Genomic DNA, 23,320 nt, shown 5'->3' with positions numbered 1-23,320 from the left:
ATATCAGAAGAGGGCATCAGATCCATTACAGATGGTTGTGAGCCACCAACCATCTGTAATGGATGGGAATTGAACTCAGGAAGAGCAGTCAGTGTTCTTAACCACTGAGCCATCTCTTTAGTCCCCCGGGTTTGAAATTTAACTTGATGTAAATCCTACCAGGTGAGACTAAGACCACAACCACAACTCTGAGCTCAAATTTGAACAAGCTTTATTAAATATTGACCAGAACGATGAATACTGGACAGCTCCGTACCTGAATTCCCAGAATATGGTAGCAAATTACATTAGTCAAAGGCTCTTAAAGGCAAAACCCACAAGACTATGTATTTCCTGCTTTTGTTCGATGAGGGAAAGCATACATCCTGATATACTTCCTGCCTATGTACCTACTTCCTCCCTACATGTGATCAAGCACATCCTGTGCAATTAGGGCAACCAAACTTGGTTACAGAGGTGAAAACACATGGTTTACTATTGTGCATGAACAGCAGCCTCCAGCATTCCAGGAAGTCATTTGCCTTTGGGGCTCATATGTTAGAGGCATTTTTTTATATATAAATCACTTAATCACAGTGATTTATACTTAAAACATAACTTTAGCTATCACCATGGGAAGAGGGATGGATGAAGCTGTATATTGGACTCAGCACCACACCCTACATTTTGGCATACTGACTGGGAACAACCAGGGAATGTCAAATGCAAGCAGAGGTTTTCCCCAAGGCCCACTTATCTCTGTAAAGATGGGTCTGGTCTTAGCACTTTGACACCTACGCCTCTAATCTGAGCATTCCAGAGGCTGAGACAGGAAGAGCTCATGGTCAGTCTCTGTCACATAGTAAGTTCCAAGCCAGCCTGGGCCACATAAGGAATCCCATTCTCAAGAAGCAAGGAAAGGGGGCTGGAGAGATGGGTCAGCAGTTAAGAACATTGACTGCTTTTCCGAAGTCCTGAGTTCAATTCCCAGCAACCACACGGTGGTTCACAACCATCTATAGTGGGATCTGATGCCCTCTTCTGATGTGTCTGAAGACAGTGACAGTGAGCTCATATACATAAAATAAATAAGTAAATCAAGAAGGAGGAGGAGGAAGAGGAGGAAGAGGAAGGGGGGAAGAAGGGGAAGAAAAAAAAGCAGCAAGGAAGGGAGGTGAGGGAGGGAGATGAAGCCAGAGAGAAAGAGAAAGAGGGAGGGGAGAGAGGGAGTGCTAGATTTGCTGGAACAGGACTAGAAATCAAGCTACTCCCGAGGTTGGGGCAGGAGGATCATAGCCTGGGCTACAGAGTTCAAGCCAGCCTGACAAATTTGGTGAATCTCTGTGTCAAAGTAAAAGGAGGGTTATGAGTAGAGCCAATGGAAGAATACTCACCTCACGTGTGCAGTCCCCATCACAGCTGCACACAGACAGAATTAACAAGAGAAATCCACTTTCACTATATGTATGTGCATATAGAGACACACAAAATAACACACACACACACTCCTGGAGATTATTTTACCATCCAGCTGTCACAGGAAGAAATAGAAGCTTTGGGGAGGGACAGAGGAAGAAGTGAGGAGGAGGGGCAGAGGGAAAGAGAGTGAGGGAAGGGAGAAAAACAGGGACTCTAGACTAGAACTGACTCACAGAGAAACATGGACTTTGTCTGGGCCCGCCCACTACTCTTTTTAACTTGCAACCTTTGTTCCCCGGGTGGCTCATTTCCTCCCTCACCTTTTGCTAACTTGTGTTTTCTCTTCCCACTCCACCCCAACCCCCCCCCCAAATACAGAAAGTTCATCTGGCCCTCTCTGCTTACATACTAATACATATGGGTGTTTTGTCTACTGGTATACACACCAGAAGAGGGCGCTGGATCCCGTAGGACTACAATTATAGATGGTTGCCAGCCTCATGTTGGTGCTGGGAATTGAACTCAGGACCTCTGGAAAAGCATCCAATGTTCTTAACCACTGACCCATCTCTCCAGCCCCATCAGCATCTTCTTAGGGTCTTTTATTTTGTGTGGCTCAAATGCCTATGTACAGCTCAAGCTGGCCTTGAACTCACAACCCTGTGTCTCTCCCAGGCCCTGCCTCAAGCTCTGTCTTATTTTAAATTTCACTTTTATTTAATAGGGAGGATGGGGCACATGCCATAGCATCCATGTGGGGGTCAGAGGACAATTTGTAAGAGTTACTTCTCTTCTTCTACCATGTGGGTTCCAGGGTTCAACCTCAGGTCCTTGAGCTTGGCAGCAAGCCCCTTTTATGCTCTGTTGTGGTTTGAATGAGATGTTCAGCCCATAAGTCTTGGGTATTTGAATTCTTGGAGTCCAGGTAGTAGCACTGTCGGGCCAGACTTAGGAAGTGTGATCTTGCTGGAGAGAGTGTGTCACTGGGGGGTCTTCGAGGTATCAAAATCCATGCATATTTCTACTCTGCTCTCCCTGTTTCATGTATCCAATTCCAGATGTGAGTGTTCAGCTGCTGCTCCAGCCTCCATGTCTGCCACTCTGACCACCACAATGGTCACCAACTCTTACTTCTGGAACACAAGCCCAAAATAAACCCCTCCTTCCATGTTACCGTGGTCATAGTACTTTGCCACCAAAATAGAAAAGTGACTGGCACACCCACTGAGTCATCTCACTGTCCCCTCTCTGGCTCTTTGAGACAAGGTCTCATATAGCCCAGGCTAGCCTGGAACCTAATCATGTGACCCTGAACTCATAATGTGCCTGCCTTCACCCCCCACGTGCCGGGATTTCAAATGTGTACTATCAGGCCCAACACATCTATGAAGACCTCAAGGTGCTTTTTCTCTTTAGCAAGCAAAAGCATCCCTCTCCCTAGCTTCCTGAAGCCAATAATTAATTCATATAATTAATATGATTAATTGATATGTCAGAAAACTCTGGTTCATAGGTCAATAACATGACCTGGAATTCTTTAGCAAATCCCAAAGGTTCCTTGAATGGATCAGGAAATCCTATAATCAAAGTCATTTTTAAAAAATTTTATTTGTGTTATTTGTGTGTGTGTTTATGAGTGTGGTGTGTGTATGTGTGTGAATGTGTATGTGTGTGTGGTGTATTGTGTGTATGTGAGTATGCAGGAAATCCCACAATCAAAGTTTCCAGGTCATTCTTTAAAAAATTGTTTTATTTGTGTTATTTGTGTGTGTGTATGTACGCGTGTGTATGAATGTGTATTGTGTGTTTCTGCAGGAAATGCATAAATTTTCCAGGTCATTTAAAAAATGTTTTAATTTGTATTATTCTTGTGTGTGTATGTGTGTATGTGTATATGTGTATATGTGTGTATATGTGTGTGTACATGTGTGTATGTGTGTATGATATATTGTGTCTATGTGTGCATTGTGTGTGTATGTGTATGTGTATATGTGTGCATGTGTGTGTATGTGTGTATGATATATTGTGTCTATGTGTGCGTTGTGTGTGTATGTGTATATGTGTGCATGTGCGTGTGTATCTGTGTATGTGTGTATATGTGTATGGCATGGATATGTATGTGCATGCATATGGAGTGTGTATGTGTATAAGGAGTATGTGGGGTATGTGTGTATATGTGTATGTGTGTGTTTATGTGTGTATCTGTGTGCTGGGGGAGACTTTGGGGACCAGGTTCACTACATTCACCCTGAGTTAAAAGGATCAAACCCAGGTGCCCAGGCCTATGTGACAAGGGCTTTTTCACCTGCTCAGCCATCCCACCAGTTTCCAGCTAAATCTTTGGCCCAGGGAGTATAGGTAGAGGTCATAACAAGGTCTTCTTTTGATACAGAATATTGTTCCTGGGTGTGATGGTATGTACCTTTAATCCCAGCACTTGGGAGACAGAGAGAGGATCTCTCATGAGTTCAAGAGCTCCATATTGAGCTCCACAGAGAGATCCTGTCTCAAAAAAATTAAAAAAAAAAAAAAAAAAAAAAAAAACCAAAAAAAAACAAAAAAAAAAAAAAACATAGGAGGAGGAAAAGGAAGGAGAAGAGAAAGAGGAGAAGAAAGAAGCAGAGCATGATAGAGGAGGAGCCTGACAGAGAAGGGTGGGTGGGAATGGAGACATGGCCATTAGCTTCCTCAGAATTCAGCTTTAGGTCTGATATAAACTCTGAAGTTTTTGCCTTTTTAAAGATTTTTATCATTTCTAATTATAAAATCAGTGTGTGTATCTGCATATAGACACGTACATATGAGGGTAGGTGCCCTTGGAGGCCATAGAGGTGGAATCTCTCAGAGCTACAGTTATAAATGGTGGGAGCCACCTGATATGAGTGTTGGGAATTGAACCCAGGTCCTCTGGCAGAGCAGCAAGTGCTCTTAACTACTGAGCCAATCTCTCCAAGCACTGAAATTTTCTTACCAATTTCATGTCCTTCAATATCTTTCATGTCTCATGATGTTGGAATATCAGGGTATCTTAGAGAGTGATGGAGCCCTTCTCTTCTTAGGGAGCCAGAATCCAGGAAACTCAACAGCCAGACACTAAGGTGCCCTTGAGCCAGGCTTTATGGTTCTCATCTCTCAGATTCAGAGATTGAAATTCATGGACCAAAGAACGTGGGTTTTAGAAGTTTGTTATAGATTTGTAGGTGGAAGCTTAAGAGGGAGAGATGGAGAGAGGGAGGCAGAGAAGGAGGGAGGGAGAGAGGGAGGGAACTAGAGCTGAGCTCCTGTAAGCACTCATAATCCCAAGAAATAGAGTGACATCCAAACTCTTTCTCTGGGCCTTTTTAAAGGACTTATGCAGGAAGACATGGTGGCACACACCGTTAATCATGAAATTTCTTCTCTCTCCACCTAGCCATTGGCAGTTGGTTCTTGATTGATTGATCAAAACCCAGTTGGGGTCAAGGATCTTCAGCCTTTGGACTCGCAGATTCCTGATTAATTCAAGTGAGACAAAGGTAGGAAGATCTCTGAGTTCAAGGTCTGCCTGATCTTTACATAGTGAGTTCTAGGACAGCAAGGACTACATAGACAGACTCTGTCTCAATAGATAGATAGATAGATAGATAGATAGATAGATAGATAGATAGATAGATACATACATACATACATACATACATAGGATAAAGTACTTATGCCAGAAACAGGTGTGTAGTGTGGGGAGAGGAATGAGTTGGTCAATCCAGTTCTCCCAAGCCTTCAGCCCTGGGTGCTCATTTGGGAAATAACAAAGAGGGGCTAGGGTTATCATCAGTTTTTCCTGTCATCAGGGGCAGTGATGAATGGCTGCCTTGGGGATCCCAAGCCTGTCTGACCAGTTTCTTCTGCCTGGTCGAACCATTTCCCACTTCTGAAGAAGTAATCCTAAAATCTTTAGGAACCATATCAGGGACCAGAGCATCAAACACTTTTAGCCAGGACAGGACCAAGGGCAATTCTGGCTGATGGATGAGGATATGAATGGCAGGAGACCCCTGCCCTATCTGACTAGCTTCTATCTCCTGAACTCCTTCATTAATTTCCTGTACATTGGCAATTTTACCATTTCTCTTCTTAGCTGCTCCCAAATTCCAAATGAAGTAGACCCCCAATGCACCATCTCTCTTTTTACTCTGGCTTAGCCACAGGGATATCAACTATTCCCCCATCAAGGAAAAACACAAAGCCCCATTATCGTTAGTTCAGTCTCCACATTTTCCCAAATATTTGCAAGTTATCCTACCTGTCAAACAAAGCGATCTGGTAGATCAGATGGCAGTTTTTCTTGAATGCTTTCTCCTTCCTAACAATTCTTGTTTTGTTCAGTTTGGGCTTTTGAAACAGGGTCTCAAGTAGCCACCCAGACTGGCCCTCCACACTCTATTCAGGAACATCCTTGAACTCTGGTCTTCTTGCCTCCCAAGTACTGCATTGCAGACAGACATGTCATCCTGGAACGTATGTGTTTCGTCGTAATGGCCTTTGCTCCTGAAAATCTCTGTGTACTGAAGGCTTATGCTTCGGACTTGGGGACTCATGGGAGTTGTTCACTCAGGTTTCACCCAGGGTCAGTTCCTCCCACTGGGTCTAATGTTCACACTACATATTTATAGGAATGTGAAGGCACTTCAGGCACTGAGTAGTCATCCCTTATATGTGCCTTTCTAAGTGAACCAAGAAAGGAATTCCTGACCCAAGAACAAGGTATTTTGGTTCAGGTGGTTTTTGTTTGTTTGTTTGCTTGCTTGCTTGCTTTTTACATTTATTTGTATTGGGGGATGGGACATACACATGCCACACCATTTGTGTGGAGGTCAGAGCATAAATTGCAGGAGTCAGTTTTCTCTTCCACCTTGTGCATCCCCAGGATTGAACTCAGGTCAGGCTTGGCAGCAAGCACCTTTACCTACTGAGCTGTTTTGCCAGCCCAAAGTTTCAGTAGGAGGTCATCATCACATGTCAGAGTTCCTTCTGATACCCCTACCTGCTGGGTTAGAAGGAACTCAGGGCCTCTTATCTCCAGCACCTTTGCAACCAGCCCTCTGAATTTCTAAACCAAACAGCGCCAAGTCTTGATGAAGATGAGCAAGAGACAGGAAAGTAAAGTTAGATGTTGAAGGAGTGGCAAGAGAAGAAAAGTTGAGTGCTAGCAACAGATTTTTAGAAAGAATGTATTGAAACAGTAATAGGATGTCCGACATAACAACCGGCTTAGAATAAGCCAACAAGCCATCAACCAAAACAGAAGGCGGGAGGTTCAGGCTCTTAGAAGGACCCACCATTATCCACTCTGAGATGTAACACGGATAGAGATGCCTGGTGCTGGCACCTGGTGCCAATCCCGATGACTCCTCAGGTGATCATCTCTGAGGTCCTGCATCACAGTCCAAAGGGAATGAAAGCCACTTCTTCTGGGCCAACTCAGAGTACCCATGGCTGGGAGCAGGGATTTGGGCTGTCCCTAATGTCATATTCCACTATGGAGGGGATGACTTGAACAGTTTCTAGTCACAAAACAAAAGAAGCCATGAATCACTACATTTACCAAATATATCAGTGGGGGCAGGACGAAGGCAGAGCTTTGGGGTCAGTTGGCGATAGTGGTCTAGCAAGTTCAGCAATGCGTTCCAAAAGTTGTACCTAAGACTCACAGAGATATGAACACAGACAGAACTAGTAGACAACTGCTAAAGGGAACTAAAGATAGCCCCATGTAACTCTGACTCACGGAGTGCAACACTCAGATGTCTCTTCACAAACTAAAGCTGCAGTTCAGCCATCAGCAACCCAGATATGGCTTCTTTGAGGAACATGGGTTCATACTGCTTCCCTAGAATGGAAAAAAAAAAAACAGTATTTTTTTTTCTGAAATGTGAAGAGTCCTGTCCTACAAGAGCCACCCCCATGTCCCTAGAGTACTCTCACATGTCCTACCTTCAACTCAATCATTGATGCGACAGATCAAGATGGCAGGGCATCTTGATAGGGATACTGCAATGAGCCAAACCATCGCCTCCGTCTATCTTCTGAAGCTGCCTTATCCCTCTCAGGCCTTTGTATTTCTGATTCCCTGACCCCACCCTTATTTGCATGTGGCTATGAAGAACCCAGAACTCCTCTAGATTGCTCACAGCCGCATCCTCAGAAAAAAGAAAAAAAAAAGAAAAAAGAAAGAAGTCTTATTTATAGTATTTATACTGAGCGCTCTCTAACAGAGAAGGGCTGGGGTGATTAGCTCAGAGATAGAGCTTGCACATAGCTGTAACAAATCAAATGATCCCTAACACTGCAAAAACTTGGTACCTGTTAAATACTCTGTTTCAGATTGTATGCAGATATATAGCTGCTAACTCCTGGCGGAGGCCTTACTGTGGGTAAAACAAAGGGCTCTGAATTCAAGGAGTCTGGTGGCCACTGATAAGCATGCAAGACACCTCTACATATGGGTCACAACCCCCCTGGGGTCTCATATCAGTTGTTTACATTACAATTCGTAAAGTATCAAAGTTACAGTTATGAAGCAGCACCGAAATAACTTTATGGTTAGGGAGAGGGTATCACCACAGCATGAGGAACTGTATTAAAGGGTCGCATCGTTAGGAAGGTTGAGAATCGATCAAAGAATGGAGCTGGGTTGTTGCGATAGCTTAGAAGAGCACTGGCTGCTCTTCCAGAGGTCCTGAGTTCAATTCCCAGCAACCACATGGTGGCTCACAGCCATCTGTAATGGGATCTGGTGTCCTCTTCTGCATAATAAATAAATCTTTTTAAAGACGGAGCTAGGAAAGAAGGGGTTCATCAGGCCCCCAAGTCTGAGAGAGAGAGAGAGAGAGAGAGATTCTTTTCAGTGGTGTGGCCTCAGAATAAGGAGTTCGTGCTCCCGTGAACAGTCTCTCAACTGAGACTCTGTAAGCGACCCTAATGAAGCTCATCTGGTCATCAAAATTCATTAATTCACTAATTAAGCAGAAAGATTGAAGGCCTCAGAGATAGGAAAACGAAACTGGTCGAATATGTTATGAATATGAATATGAAAAATACATTGTGTGTGCATGAAAATGCCAGAATGAAACTCATTATATGTATAATTAACATATCCTAATAAAAAATAAATTAGGGCTGGGAGACGGCCCAATGGATAAGCATGTCCCTATGATGATTGAAATTTATAGCCCCAGAATTCTTGTAAGGAAGACAGGAGGCCCCTGAGGCAAACCCATCAGCTAGAGGAGGGATTCCAAATAGAACCTGCCTAGATAAATACGGAGGAATGCAGGACGTCAACTCTACCTGCCTGCCCACGCACAGGTAGGAGCACCCGCATACACATGTGAACCCACGCGCAGAGTAACATGAATGTACAGATATACACTCAAAACCTTTTTGATTTTACTTTAAAGAACAAGTTCTTTAATCCCACCAGTGAGCAGTGGACGCAGGAGGATTAAGAAATTCAAGGTCATCCTTAAGATACCCAGAGAGTTCCAGGCCAGCCCAGGCTACCTGCGACCCCGTTTCAAAACAAAACAAAAGAATGATTCAACCACTACTGACTGACCTAAGTCGGATAGCAATGTCACGGAGCCTTGTAATCTAGGGACAACAGAATGTCATCCCCCTCCTAGTTGGTGGAGGTAGGATGCGGGAGGAAAGTGCCTCCAAGACGCCGCACATGCACGCGCACACGCACACCAAGATAAGCAGAGGGAGGCAAGAGCTGGGGAGAGCCAGGCAGGGTCACCGCCCCGCGAGGTGTGGCTGCCAGCCAAGGTCTCCCGCTCCCAGGCTTCTCTTGTTTGCTTACTATGCCCCACCTGGGGCCCAAGGTACTGTCTCCGCCCTCTGAACCCTAGGAAAACCTAGGTGACCTGGGAGATCCATTCGTGCGGTGGTGTGGGACTTCTGGCGACTGCGGGCAGGAGACGGAGAAATTGGGGTGCGGGGAGCTACGCCTTGTAGGAGGCTGCCCCGCCCCACTCCTCTTGATTTCCTTGAGGAGGGAGCCGCCCCGTTCCCGCCCCTAACTAGTCCGACTGCAAGGAGCTTCTAGGAGGTGCCGACCCAGCCGACCTGCAGAGATGGAGGCAGCCAGCACCTGGGCGCTGCTGCTGGCTCTGCTGCTGCTGCTGCTGCTGGCTCTGACGTTGCCCAGGACCCCAGCCCGAGGCCACCTCCCCCCGGGGCCCACGCCGCTGCCGTTGCTGGGGAACCTCCTGCAGCTGCGTCCTGGGGCGCTGTACTCGGGACTCTTGCGGGTGAGGGGACGCAAGGACATCCTAACCAGGGGATCTGCGCGGGGGTGAGGAGTGCTAGAGCAGTTGAGTCTTGGGCTATCTTAGAAAGGAGGCAGAAGCAGGGATTCTGAGGGCAGAGACTATGAATTCTAGGGACGCGAACAAGTTGACCTGGCTAGGGAAGAGAAAGAGGGTATCCAGGTTGGGATGGGCAGAGCTCAGCCAGTCTTGGAAGTGGGATCCAGGGCTAAGAAAGAAAGGGAGTGCCCTGAAAAGGGGACTAGAGCTGGGAGGGACACAGCTCACAGAGGTCTAGGAAGAAATGAGAACAAGTCTCAGAGAGGTAGGGGTCCCAGGTCGCAGGGACCCACACAATGCTGAAAGTTAGTGGGCTGGTACCAAAGCTGCAAAGCAAACATTCTCTAAACAAGAGGGGGGGCGAACTTGCCGTCCCCACCCCACCGTTGGAAGGGAAGCATCTGGAAGCTGGAGGGGGCTGAGCAGAGAGCATCCTGGGCTGAAGGAATCTGCCTCAGAGACTCCCAGAGTGGGAGGATGGGTGTAGCTCTGCTAAGGAGGGAGCTAGGAGTTCCTGCCACCGGGTGGGAGGATGGGGAAGCAGTCCCAACTTGCTGGGGGTAGTGGGGAATGAAGTTCTCCATTCAAAAATATTCTGAGGGACTTTTAAGGACAGAAAAGAGGAGTGGGCGTCTAAGGGAGAGACGGGACACATGCTTCGTGGTACTTGCTGTGGAATTTAAGTGTTTAGTAGAGGTTGAAATGGGTAGCCAGATATTGGGAAGAGGGGAATTAGGGGAAACCAAAGCGGGTTGTAGATGGTCCCAAGATTAGAGGTTAGAGCCTAGAAAGAAGTGAGAGGGAAGGCAAAGGGATGTGTTTAAGAAGCCCCCACTTAGCAGGGCGGTGGTGGTGCACACCTTTAATCCCAGCACTCCAAAGGCAGAGGATCTCTGTGAGTTCGAGGCCAGCCTGGTCTACATATTTCCAGGACAGCCAGAGCTACACACCTTGTCTCAAGGAAAAAAGGGTGGGGGCGGGGGTGGGGGCGGGTAGGCTGGGGCTCCACGCTCCCGTGCAAAAAGAGAGCAGCTTCCCAAAGGGACACTTTTGCTTGGGGTGGGGATAGGACCAATTCCTGATATGGGAGCAAAAGCTACACCACATGGTTTGGAACTAATCCAGACTACCTGACAGAGGCAGCTCCCTGGGACCCTCTTCTCCCTCTCTGCCTCCAGCTAAGTAAGAAGTATGGGCCTGTGTTCACGGTATATCTGGGCCCCTGGCGCCGCGTGGTGGTCCTGGTTGGACATGATGCTGTACGAGAAGCCTTGGGAGGTCAGGCTGAGGAATTCAGCGGGCGTGGAACGTTGGCAACGCTGGACAAGACCTTTGATGGTCACGGTGAGTCAGGAGTCATGAGGGCAAACGGAGGCTCCTGGGTCCTGCCTCTACTTCAGGTCTGGAGGATTTTGTACAGGTGCCTATCTTTCTAGGAAATGGGATGACAACAGTGCCTGTCACTTAAGGTTGTACTAAGGATTAAAGTAGAAATTGGGCTTGTGTCAAGTAGGTGCTTACTCACTAACTGCCGACCACACTGATCATAATTACTACTCCCTGATCTAGATATTGATAGACAAGTGCTCACAGCACAGAAGCTTGACATATGTAGTTCATCCCCAACAGTTGGTAGGCTCAGGCTGGAGGAACTTAACATGCACTATACAGTGAGTTCAAGGTCAGCTTGGGCTACATATGACAAGGCAGTGTGACCCTGTCTTGAAAAATGACAGAAGTAGGATTAGTGGTAGGGCATGCGAAGAATTCACCAGTGATGGTTGCAGGCCTTGTTCAGTGGAAAGTGCTTACCTAGAATCCCCCAGTGAGGGGCTGGGGGCGTGGCTCAGTGGTAGAGCCCCTGCCTAGAATCCCCAGTGAGGGGCTGGGGGCGTGGCTCAGTGGTAGAGCCCCTGCCTAGAATCCCCCAGTGAGGAGCTGGGGGCGTGGCTCAATAGAGTATTTTTTTAGAATTCACCAATGATGGACCAAGGGGCATGTCCTCTACCTAGCTTATGTAATGCCATGGATTCCATGCCCCAGTCAGAAGAGAGAGAAAAGGGTCCCAAAACACAGAAATAATTCTATATGTTAAGATGGAAAGCATGCCTAGCCATGTGTAGAGTCCTGGCTTCAATCTCCAGTACCACAGAAAAGTCTGGCAGCGTAGTGGTGACTAAGATAGCGCTGCCTACTTCCCCTAGAGAACCCAGACAGTCCTGTCATCGGACAGTAACCGCTCAGAGGAATGGCTCAGGATGGGAGGGGCAAGCTAGCATGGGGGCGGGGGGGGGGGGAAATCCAGGATTCTAAGAATCCACAGGCAATGCCAGACATAGCCTATGCTCTGAGAGATATACTCAGGAAGCCGTCAGGAAAAAAAAAAAAAAAAAGAGGATGTCCAGGCTGCGATTCTTGGGCTAGAAGGGAAGTTGTATCCAGGCAGAAAGACTAGCATGTGCACATGTATAGAGAAGGGAGAAGAATGAATTCCTTCAGTCCATGGGTTCTCTGTGCCTGGCCCTGTCCTAGGTACTGAGGACACACAGATTTCCAAGGCACATGCAGTGTCTTCTCGCTGTGAGAGACTATGTCGAAACTACAGAGCGAGAAGATAGAATTCTAAACAGAGGAGCACAGCTCTGAGAGTGGGAACACAGAGTTGGGGGAGAGGTGCTGAACTGGAGTAGGGTGGGCAGGGACACAGGCTTCTCAGAGGAGGTGACTCTGGGCTGCCACACAACAGGTGAATGGAGTTCATTGAGGCTGGGGAAGGAGGTAAGAGTGGTGGCTCAGGCCTTTGGCCAAGTACTTGACAGACTGAGTCAGGAGAGTTGCTAGGAGTTCAAGCCAGCCTGAGAACGTCTGCTGTTCTTACAGAACCTGTGCCTTGTCCCAGCACTCACATCGGGCAGCTCACAATAGCTTGTACTCCAGCCTCAGGGGATCTGACATCCTATTCTGGCCTCTCCAGGCACTTGTACACGTGTGAGCATACACAAGCACACATAGAAATTAAAAAATAAAGTAAGTCTGTTAAAATACGTAAAGCAATGGGCTGCATCTAGGGATGTACTTAAGTGGTAGAGTCCTCACAGAATCCCCCAGTGAGGGGCTGTGGGTGTGGCTCAGTGGTAGAGCCCCTGCTTAGGATCCTCCAGTGAGGGGCTGGGGGTGTGGCTCAGTGGTAGAGCCCCTGCTTAGGATCCCCCAGTGAGGGGCTGGGGGCGTGGCTCAGTGGTAGAGCCCCTGCCTAGAATCCCCCAGTGAGGGGCTGGGGGCGTGGCTCAGTGGTAGAGCCCCTGCTTAGGATCCTCCAGTGAGGGGCTGGGGGCGTGGCTCAGTGGTAGAGCCCCTGCCTAGAATCCCCAGTGAGGGGCTGGGGCTAGGGAAAGGCATGACTCATTGGTAGAGAGCTTAACATGGGCAAAGCCCTATGTTCATGTCCATCAACCCCTAAAAGAATGGAGATGTGCAAGCATGATAAAACAACAAGGGTCCTTGTAGGGACGGGGGATCGTGAAGCCTTTGAGGAAACAAGAGAAGTTGTAGTAAAGGATTAATAAAGCTAGAAGTCACCATGGCTCTGGTCACCTAGCAGGCCTGTGAGTCACAGCAGAGCAGCTGAGCTCTGGTTTCCTGAGATCTATGCATTTCCACAGGGAAAGGCTGTGGAGTGAGTAGAACTGATGGCTAAAAGCCCAGAGAAGGGACGAGCTGGACCATGACAAGGGCTAAGGATAGAGAGAAATGGTGTTGGTCAGAGAGAAGAGCCTGAGAGGGCCAGGGTTCTGATGAATAGCCAAGGGGTGGATGGTGGGACTGAAGTAGGGAGAGGAAAGAGCTAGAAGCTAGTTTCAGACATGAGAGGAGCCAAGGACAGCTTCCAGCTGCCACTACAAGCCAGTCTTCACCCCATAGCACTGAGCTCAGAAGAGAAGGTCTGTGCAGAGGCACGTGTCTTGGATAACAGAAAAGGTGATATGATTTTAACATTCTTGCTTTCTGTTCATATTCTCATCTTGGCTCATCAGGGCCCATGGCGCTCCTTCACACATGCTGGGATGGGCAGATGAAACAACAAGGGATAAGAAGGTGATGGAGGGTTAGTCACACATTCAGGAGACTATCTCCGCTGACTTTAGCTCAAAGGATAAAGAGTTAATTCAACAATGTACTCATAGAGTGCCCACTGAGTCATTATTATACACACACACACTCACACACACGCACACATGCTCACACTCACATATGCACACACCATCTGCCAGGCTGATTCAGATTCAGGACAGGGCCCTGGGGCATCTCACTGAGGGGAAGGGACCAGTCCCCTTCTTGAATCTGGCTTTCTACGCAGGAGTTTTCTTTGCCAATGGGGAGCGGTGGAAACAGCTGAGAAAATTCACCTTACTTGCTCTACGGGACCTGGGCATGGGCAAGCGAGAAGGCGAGGAGCTGATCCAGGCAGAGGTGCAGAATCTGGTGGAGGCGTTCCAGAAGACAGAAGGTCAGCAGGGTGGAGCCAACAAATGCTTCCAGCCAAGAGGAAGAGAAACTGCTCTCTTTGTTCCAGGGTGGTGGTGAATCTGCTAAGGGGGTGAGGGGTGCTCAGGGGTGGATGCCGTTGCTCACCTCCTCATGGACTCTGTCCATCATCCCTGGAGGTACCACAACAGCTGTCTCTGTCCCTGGGACATTGGTACCCTTGAGCAGGCTCTCTTTCTCCCTCTCTCCCTTCCTTCCTCTTTAACCCCTACCTACTTTGTCTTGTTTTGTCTGAGGCAGAATTTTACTAGTTAGGCCAGTCTGGCCTGGAACTGGTAATTAATCCTCCTGCCTCAGTCTCCAAGTGATTACAGATGTGAGCTACCACGCCCCCTCCCTGTGTGTGTGTGTGTGTGTGTGTGTGTGTGTGCGCGTGCGCGCGCATGTGTGCATGTGCCTGTGTATGTTAAATACTGTTTATCTGATATCATAAATAAACCACAGTAAGTGCCTTTCAATGGTAGAAAAAAAACCCAGCATCCTTGGCATAGGGAATTCTAATTAAATCAGCATCGTCAAAAACAGACAGTTGTTTCCTGAGGTTTAGCCACTGCCCGTAACAGGCCAGTGAACACAAACTGAAACACAGGTGGTGTTTTGACTTCTGAAACAGTGATAGAATGTTTCCCGTGTTCAAGCCTGTTCATACGCCCAGCTATATAAACCCAAGAACAAAACCATTCAGTAGGTTTGAGGTGATACCGCATCTTTGTGGAACATAGAACATCACTAATTAAGTCCAATCTTAAGAAAAGGGGAGAGAGCAGCATTAGCATGCAGCTGGAACTGTTATTTTAAAAAGATCACTTCCGCTTTACTACAAGACAGTTTTATTTAAATCAGGACTGTCCAACAAAAACATTGCTCTCTATTCGTGTTCTGAATTAAATCACGGTACACATTAAAAGCCATGAGACATTTGTTTTGTATAAATAAAGCAGTATCCTTGTTTTGTAACTCAGTGTTTCTCTGTGTCACCCTGGCTGTCCTGGAACTCACTCTGTAGACCAGGCTAGCCTCAAACTCAGAGATCTACCTGCCTCTGCCTCCCAAGTGCTGACACTAAAGGCATGTGCCACCACTGCCCAGTTTCTCTCATAGCCTTTTTAAGATAAGCTGTTCAGTCTGGCCTTTCTCCTTTCTTAATGCAGCAAACATTATTTTTGTCCCAGATATGTATTTTTTGAACTCTCCAAATACTCCATCAGAATGTGTCTCCCAGGTGAGACTTTGTTCCTGTTGGCATCTGTGTAAGACAATCCACTGCAGGCTTGTCGGCACCTGTGTAAGAGAACCCACTGCCTGGCCTGTCTTCTGCCCAAACAGACCCTAGAGATGTGGTCCAGTCTTATGCTTGCCTCCCTTTTCCACAGTGTGGCAGTGGGCACACCTCTGAACAAAAGTCTTCTGGCCTTTCTCAACATCATCCATTCTTAATTTCAACACCACAAATGCTACAGCCCAAAACCAGATGCCCCATTCTCTCTTTGTCATTTGTTGCATGTGTGTGTGTGTGTGTGTACATGTGTGTATGTATGTGTTGTTTTGTTTTTGTTTTTTGAGACATGGTCTCACTCTGTAACCCTGGCTGTCCTTGAACTCCCAGCAATCCTTCTGTCTCAGCTTCTCAAGGGCCAGGAATACAGGTATGAGCTACCACACCTAGCTCTAATTCTCTTTCTGCCTCTTTTTATCTAATTCTGTTCTCTCTCTCTCTCTCTCTCTCTCTCTCTCTCTCTCTCTCTCTCTCCCTTGCCTTCTTCTATGCCTCCCAGGACATCCATTCAACCCTTCCATGCTGCTGGCCCAGGCCACCTCTAATGTCGTCTGTTCCCTCATCTTTGGCATCCGTTTGCCTTATGAAGATAAAGAGTTCCAGGCTGTGGTCCAGGCAGCAAGTGGTACCTTGTTGGGGATCAGCTCTCCGTGGGGCCAGGTAAGTGATGGAAGCCTTCTCCAGCCTTGAAGCTTCCTGTCAAATGCCCTGGAAACGAGCTGTCTTCCTGCACCCACAGGCCTACGAGATGTTCTCCTGGCTACTGCAGCCCCTGCCAGGTCCACACACACAGCTCCAGCATCATTTGAGAACCCTGGCTGCCTTCACTATCCAGCAGGTACAGAAACACCAGGGACGCTTCCACACCTCAGGTCCTGCATGTGACATCGTTGACGCCTTCCTACTAAAGATGGCACAGGTGTGGAAACCTGGGAGAGGAAATGTCCCTCTTGAAATGACTGACTACTAGCCTGGCTGACAGTCCACTTACTTAGCATATGCTGAGTCCTCATCCCTGAGATGAACTCGGCATGGGACTCTGGGGAAGAGGACATCCCTTCTTGATCCTAGTCTGCTCTGCAGAGCTTTCTTCGGGGACTGGATAGCAGACTCTCTTTCCTTTTCTTTACTTTTAGTGAGATATGGTCTTATTCTGTAACCTAGGCTGTCCTGGAACTCACCCTGAGGCCTAAGCTGGCCTGAAACTCACCCTGAGGCCTAGCCTGGCCTGGAACTTGCAGATATTCCCCTGTTCCTGTCTCCTAAGGACTAAACCAAACCCCCAGGCCTGGCTTCAGGTCTCTTTCTCTGTTTCCATGTCTCTGTGTACAAGTTGGTAGAGCAGTCTAGCAAGCAGGAAACCCTGGGTACCACCGCTAGTACCGCATGAACTGGGAATGGTAGCTCACACTTGTCATCCCAGCACCTAGGAGGTAGAGGCAGGAGGTCATCTTCATCTATATAGCAAATTTAAAGCCAGCCTGGGCTACATGAGACCCTGTTTCAAAAACAGAAATAATGACCAATGACTTGTCTCAGTGGGTAAAGGGATTTGGCATCAAGTCTGACTATCTGTGTTTGATTACCCGGGACCAACACAGTAGACAGGTCGAGCCAGCTTCTGCAAGTTGTCCTCTGACCTCCACATGCATGCCAGGGCACACACATGCCCACACATACAGTTTAAAAAGATCTTTTTTAAAATCTTGAATCTCACCTGGCATGCCTTTAATCCCAGCACTCAGGAAGCAGAGTCAGGTAAATCTCTGTGACTTCAAGGCCAGCCTGGTCTACAGAGTGAGTTCTAAGACAGCCAGGGCTACACAGAGAAACCCTGTCTGGAAAATAATAATAATGGTAATAATAATAAATAAATAAACTTGAATCTAAATCTCATTTAAATAACAGTCCCTCATTTCTCAACTTGTCCCAAACATTTATTTCAATCCTCAGGAGAAACAAGACCCAGGTACAGAATTCACTGAGAAGAACTTGCTGATGACGGTCACATACCTGCTGTTTGCTGGGACGATGACCATCGGTGCCACCATCCGCTATGCCCTCCTGCTCCTACTGAGATACCCTCAAGTCCAACGTAAGAAACTGTTCCTGCCAGGCAGGCCCCAGGAACCAGAGCAATGGTTCCAGAGGACAGAATGTGCAAGGAGATGAAAGGAACATGGTTTAGGGTTCCCTGAGCGGTGAGGGCTTTTTCTAACTCAGCGTCCTGCTCGGCTTCCCAAGTGCTGAGTGTACTAAATTACCACACCTAGTTTACAGCTGCATTTTAGAAAATCTTTGAGCTTCCATGACGAAATGAACTGCAGGAGACTGGAACTCTGTGGCAGAGCTCTTGACTGGAGTCTTCAGGACAGTGAGCGGGGAGCTCGAGAGCCCTTGCTTGGGATCCACTGGTGAGAGGTGGGGACATGGCTCAATGGTGGAGTGATTGCCTAGCAAGCATGAGGCTCTGGGTAATATTCCCAGTTAGCACCCCACAACACACGCACATACACATATGCATGCACGCACATGCACACCTGCACACACATGAACACATGTACACAAATGCACACACAGGTACATGCATACACGCACGCGCGCGCGCACACACACACACATACACACACCTGTGCACAGTGGGTTGTAAATGATGACAGGATACCCAAGAGCTCAGGAAGGTGGGCAGAAACCTGAGAAATAAGACAGGGCTAGGCCAGGCTATAGGGACATGAGGGATAGAAGCAGAATAGACAGGTTGTGGAGAACAAGGAAGGAAGGACTTGTCCAGGGCCAGACTTGAGTTTCTAGCTGGGAAACTTTGGACGGTGGAGTCACCCTGAGCTAGAGACAGGAAGGATGAGGGGCGGTGTTGCTTTTAAAGGGGAAAAGGGATGCTGAACAAGGACTGTGGGTCTTGCCTGTAATCCCAGCCCTCAGGAGGCCTGAAGCAAAATGATCATGATCGCCACAAGTTCAAGGCCAGCCTTTTCTACATAGTGAATGACAGCCTTGGCTACATACCAAGGGCCTGTCATAAGAAAAAAGGGGAAAAATGTGGGTGGGGAATATATTAAAGTCACCTTGGGCCTAGGCCTACAAAAGGAGAAGAATCCAAACTTCACAAGACATTGGATCAGCCCTGGAATTTAAAAATTATAATCAGCTCTAGGGGTAAGAGCACTTGTTGCCTAAGCATGGGGACCTGAGTTCAAATCTCCACCATCCATGTAAAAAGCTTGGCATGTCTGCACCTGTAACTCCAGCACTAAGGGAGGAGGGGCTGGGACTGGAAAATCACTGCTAGCTGCCAGCCTAGCTCCAGGTTCAGTGATGGGTACTGGAAGTAAGGTAGCAGTAATGAAGCAGGACACGGATACCCTCCTCTGGCGAGTGTGCACATGTGCGCATGCCCCCACCCCACACACTGGAGTTACCATCCAGGTAGTGTACTCCTGTAATTCCAGCATTTAGTAAGCTGGGAGTTTGAGGCCTAGCCTGGGTTATAAGCAAAATAGAAAACAGTGAAAGAGAGGTGACAGTCATGATCAGAGCTGAGGCTAGCCCTGAACCTGCAGTAGTATAGGAAGGCAGATGGATAAAGACCAGGCTGGAAATGAACCATCCCCCTCCCCCAACCCCACTCCTACCTCCAGGGAACTCAGTGTTTCCAACTAAATGCCTGAAGGCTAGTGGAATAGCCTGACCTGATAGACAGCACTTAGAGGCCCAGGGTCATTACTAGTCTCAGCTATGACTTTGAATGATTGAGGCTCAGTCTAAACAATGGTGATCAATAACAGTGTCCACCATGCCCATACCTTTTATGCCAGCACTCTGTGAGTTCAAGACCAGGCTGGTCTACACAGTGATTTCCAGGACAGCCAGTCTCAACACCATTTTTTGTTAGGAGAGTTAAGACAAAATAGATATAATAGCCAACACAGGCTGACAAGACCCCAGGCCTACGCTGCTCCTCACGTGCTGCTAGCTTTACCCCAAACCACTGCTGCACAAGATGAGGCTTCTGGGAGAAAGATCCCAGGGTCCATCCCACCCTTGACCTGCAACCCTCCTCTTGCATTCAGAGCGTGTTCGGGAGGAGCTGATCCAGGAGCTGGGTCCAGGCAGGGCTCCGAGTCTCAGTGATCGAGTTCGCCTGCCTTACACAGATGCTGTTTTACATGAAGCACAGCGGCTCTTGGCACTGGTACCCATGGGAATGCCCCACACCATCACGAGGACCACTTGCTTCCGAGGATATACTCTGCCCAAGGTAGGTTATGGCACGGCCAGAGCAGTTATCTCTGCCCTGAGATTTACATTTTGATACCTCTGCCTCTGTCTGGATCCTCACTCCAACCACCATCCACCTCTTTCTCTCCCACTTCTATTGAAAAACAGTTCAGAATAGAACCACCAGGGGGCGATATATTCCCAATCCTGCGATAACAGCAGCAGTGGCTCCTGGAATCAAATCCTTATGTTAGCCCTGTTTTCTTAACTGGAACTTGAACAAATTGCTTCATTCACTGAGTCTCAATATGTCTCCCTCTTCTAAATTATATATAATAATAGTCATTCGGACTTGTAAGATAATGCTTGTAAAACATCTACCCAACTCTTGATGGTGGGTGGGTGCCCTATGTACCTACAGAGGACAGCCACAACGTCATAATGAACACCTCACATTGTGTCAGCTATTGTTCTGGATACTTTCTGTTAGCATTATTTTCTTTCATCTCCAAAACAATCCTATGTAATTATCACACCCATTTTACAGATGGAAGAACTAAGAGGTATGTACCCAGCCAGAGAGTAGGAAGACAAGATTTGAACCCAGAACCTAAGCTTTAATCACTTGAACCTGCCTTTCTATTCCTTGATAACAGTCCCATGATGTTTTTCCAGGAGCTCACACCCCATGAGCCAGACTCCCTAGCAAGTCGTGTTTGCGCCTCTGCTCTGGTTCCTCCGCCTGCCTTCACCCTCTACCATAACAGCCCCAAGAATACACAAGCTCTATCTGGTCTGACAGACTGCAACCCTCCCTGCCTGTCCCTTCTTGGACATCCCTCCCACACACGCTCTTGTCTTTTGCCTCCCTGGGACATTCCCCAGAGAGGTGGCTTCACACAGCCACAACTTAATCTCGGGATCACAACAGACTCCCAGAATCTCAAAACAGTATAAAAATAACACACTTTGCCAGCCTCCCCCAGGGGTTTCTTTGGCTACTGCTTAAGTTCTCTGGGCTTCAGTTTCTCCATCTTTTTTATATCAACCATCACCTCCATAAGGAACTAGGGGTGGAACCCAGGGCCTCTTACACATTAAGCAAGTGTTCTATCACTGACTTACATCCCTAGACACACACTCTTGTGGGGGTGGGTGGGTTGGTTGGTTGGTTGGTTGGTTGGTTGGTTGGTTGGTTTAGTTTGTTTTCTTTTGATATAAGACCTTGTTAAGTAGCATGGGCTGGAACTTGCAATCTTGCCTCCTTCCTGCCTCAGCCTCCTGGCTCGTGCCACTACACCCAGACTCTCCGTCTTTAAGTTGGGCAAACTATTATCTTCTTCCTGAGCTTTATTCCAGAGATTCAAGGTGTGAGGACAGGACTGAGGCCACTGTGTGAACCTGTTTTATACGAGGCAGTGAGTGTGAATACTGAAAGAAAACACTTGGCTATCCCAGCACGGTGGTAGACCCCTGCTATGCCAGCACTGGGAAACTGAGGCAGGAGAATTGCTGCAAGTTCAAGGCTAGCCTGGGCTACATAATGAGATCTGGTCTAGAAAGAAAATAGGAGCGAATGGGAAAAGAGAGAGAGTGAGAGGCACAGATGTGTTTACTTAAAGAGTCCATAGTGCTGTTAGCTGCAGACCCAAGTTTCCTTCTCAGCATCCATGTTGGGCGGCTCACAGCTGCCTGTAACTCCAGCTCCAGGGGGACCTGATGCTTCTGCATCCACAAGAATCTATCTGCACACACACACACACCGAGACATATACATATACATAATTTAAAATACTAAAATAAAAATCTAAATACAAATAAATCTTTTTTAAAAAAAAGCCTTAATTTCTAATCAAGTTATCTTAAAAGTATCAATGTAGAACACCCATCTGTGTGAGCTTTTACCTGTCTCCTCAGGGCACTGAGGTCTTTCCTCTGATTGGCTCCGTACTGCATGACCCTGCGGTTTTCCAGAACCCAGGAGAGTTCCATCCAGACCGCTTCCTGGACGTCGATGGTCGGTTGAGAAAACATGAAGCCTTCCTGCCCTACTCCTTAGGTATCTACCGGGCTTTAGGGTTGATCAGAGGGTGCTGACTGGCCAGTGGTGTCAGCTCCAGCTGGGGGGGCATTTTCCTGCACCCCAGGGTCTCTGTGGGCTCCCTGTGTTTGTAGGCCCAGATGTGACCACAGCTGACTCAGTCCTTCCCTGCCAGGTAAGCGAGTCTGCCTGGGAGAAGGCCTGGCTCGGGCGGAACTGTGGCTCTTCTTCACTGCCATTGTGCAAGCCTTCTCCCTGGACACCCCCTGCCCACCGGGTGACCTGAGTCTGAAGCCAACCATCAGTGGACTTTTCAACATCCCCCCAGACTTCCAGCTGCAAGTCAGGCCCACTGGCGACCAGTCCAGATGAAGGAAGGAATTTGGAAGGTGGGAGCCATCTGGGACGAAACAGCCTCAAGGGTGTGTGTGAAGCAGGTGTCTCAGAAGCTAGGACACACCACACACCACGTGGAGACCAGGGACCACACCCCTACTACACAACTGCACAGCATCTGATGCATATGCTTTTTTTTTTTTTTTTTTTTTTTTTTTTTTGAGAGGGCTATCTGTAACAGGATCTTGCCATGGGGTGACACAAGCTGATCTCAAACTTGTGATCCTCCTGCCTCAGCATCCTGTGCGCTGGAATTACAGATATGTACCACCATGAGGTGCATAGGCTTTCAGCTTTCATAAATGTAATATAGGCCATTTGGAATTCCAAGCATATAGCTAGATACCCCACTGTCCACCACACAACTCTGTATGCTCACAACCCTCATCCAGCTACTGCCTACACAGACAACCCAACCGCGTTCAGGACTCTTACTCTCCGTATCTAACCACTGTTGCTGGGTCCCCGCCATAGAAAACAGCATGCCCCAGCTGGGGTCATGTCACAGCCAGAAAGATGTTCCTGTCTACTCCCATGGATGACCTCACCACCATCCAGGCACATGAGTGGCTCCATCTATGGCCACCAGCCAGTAATCCACATAGCCAAACCATACATGACAATATCTTGGCCCTTCCAAACTTCTGCCCACTGAGACACACCGTGACAGCAAACTGTTACTCCCCAGACACCTCCACACCCTTGCCTCTCAAACATGTTCCTCCCAACTAATTTTCCCAAATATACATGTTTCCTGGCCTGGAATTGTGCACGTAGACCTTGTACAAATGAGGACCACCGACCCAAGGAAAAAACTTTCCCAGTCATGTCTTATATAATCATGTTATCAGGGGCCTGCTCTCAAATACACTCTGATCTCAGGCTGCCTATAAGGCCTCCCTCATCAGAGTGCTGGAAATGTATCCTTCCCCTGGAAGGACTAACTGGCCAAACAGAGATGGTGCAGGGGAGTGCTCCTGGCTGTTTCCAGTCCTCCTTATCAGGACAGAAGCCATAGCTGACCTCTTTGTGACTTGAAGGTCCCCACTTTGAAATAAAAGTTTGTTTCTGGCCTGTGAA

General features: G+C 47.8%; 1 protein-coding gene and 1 long non-coding RNA gene across 6 annotated transcripts in view; one reads left to right on the top strand and one right to left on the bottom strand.

The window, feature by feature from the left end:
• Positions 1-9,407, bottom strand: part of LOC143441495 (uncharacterized) — a 20,972-nt gene extending 11,565 nt beyond the window's left edge. The window contains exons 1-4 of one of the 3 annotated variants that reach the window (XR_013108973.1): positions 9,303-9,407; positions 7,163-7,264; positions 5,678-6,938; positions 238-2,531 (exon numbers count right to left, since the gene is read on the bottom strand). This is a non-coding gene — a long non-coding RNA (uncharacterized LOC143441495). Of the gene's footprint in view, positions 1-237; positions 2,532-5,677; positions 7,265-9,302 lie in introns of those variants that run through there. The other 2 variants (XR_013108972.1, XR_013108974.1) reach the window with 2 other exon arrangements.
• Positions 9,339-23,320, top strand: LOC117710636 (cytochrome P450 2S1). Of its 3 annotated transcripts, none has more exons than XM_076930192.1 (9): positions 9,339-9,689; positions 10,925-11,090; positions 14,104-14,253; positions 16,067-16,227; positions 16,307-16,405; positions 17,521-17,662; positions 19,656-19,843; positions 21,721-21,862; positions 22,020-23,320. In XM_076930192.1, the coding sequence occupies exons 1-9, from the start codon at positions 9,513-9,515 to the stop codon at positions 22,214-22,216; spliced, it is 1,422 nt and encodes a 473-aa protein (XP_076786307.1). In that variant the 5' UTR covers positions 9,339-9,512; the 3' UTR covers positions 22,217-23,320. The 3 variants fall into 3 exon arrangements, with proteins under 3 accessions (XP_076786307.1, XP_076786309.1, XP_034361570.1); XM_076930194.1 differs by having other exon boundaries at positions 16,307-16,486; positions 19,740-19,843; XM_034505679.2 differs by having other exon boundaries at positions 16,307-16,486.

This window comes from Arvicanthis niloticus, chromosome 1 (genome assembly GCF_011762505.2).
Source record: "Arvicanthis niloticus isolate mArvNil1 chromosome 1, mArvNil1.pat.X, whole genome shotgun sequence".
NCBI classification, from domain to species: domain Eukaryota; kingdom Metazoa; phylum Chordata; class Mammalia; order Rodentia; family Muridae; genus Arvicanthis; species Arvicanthis niloticus.
This window is presented reverse-complemented; position numbering and strand designations above follow the sequence as displayed.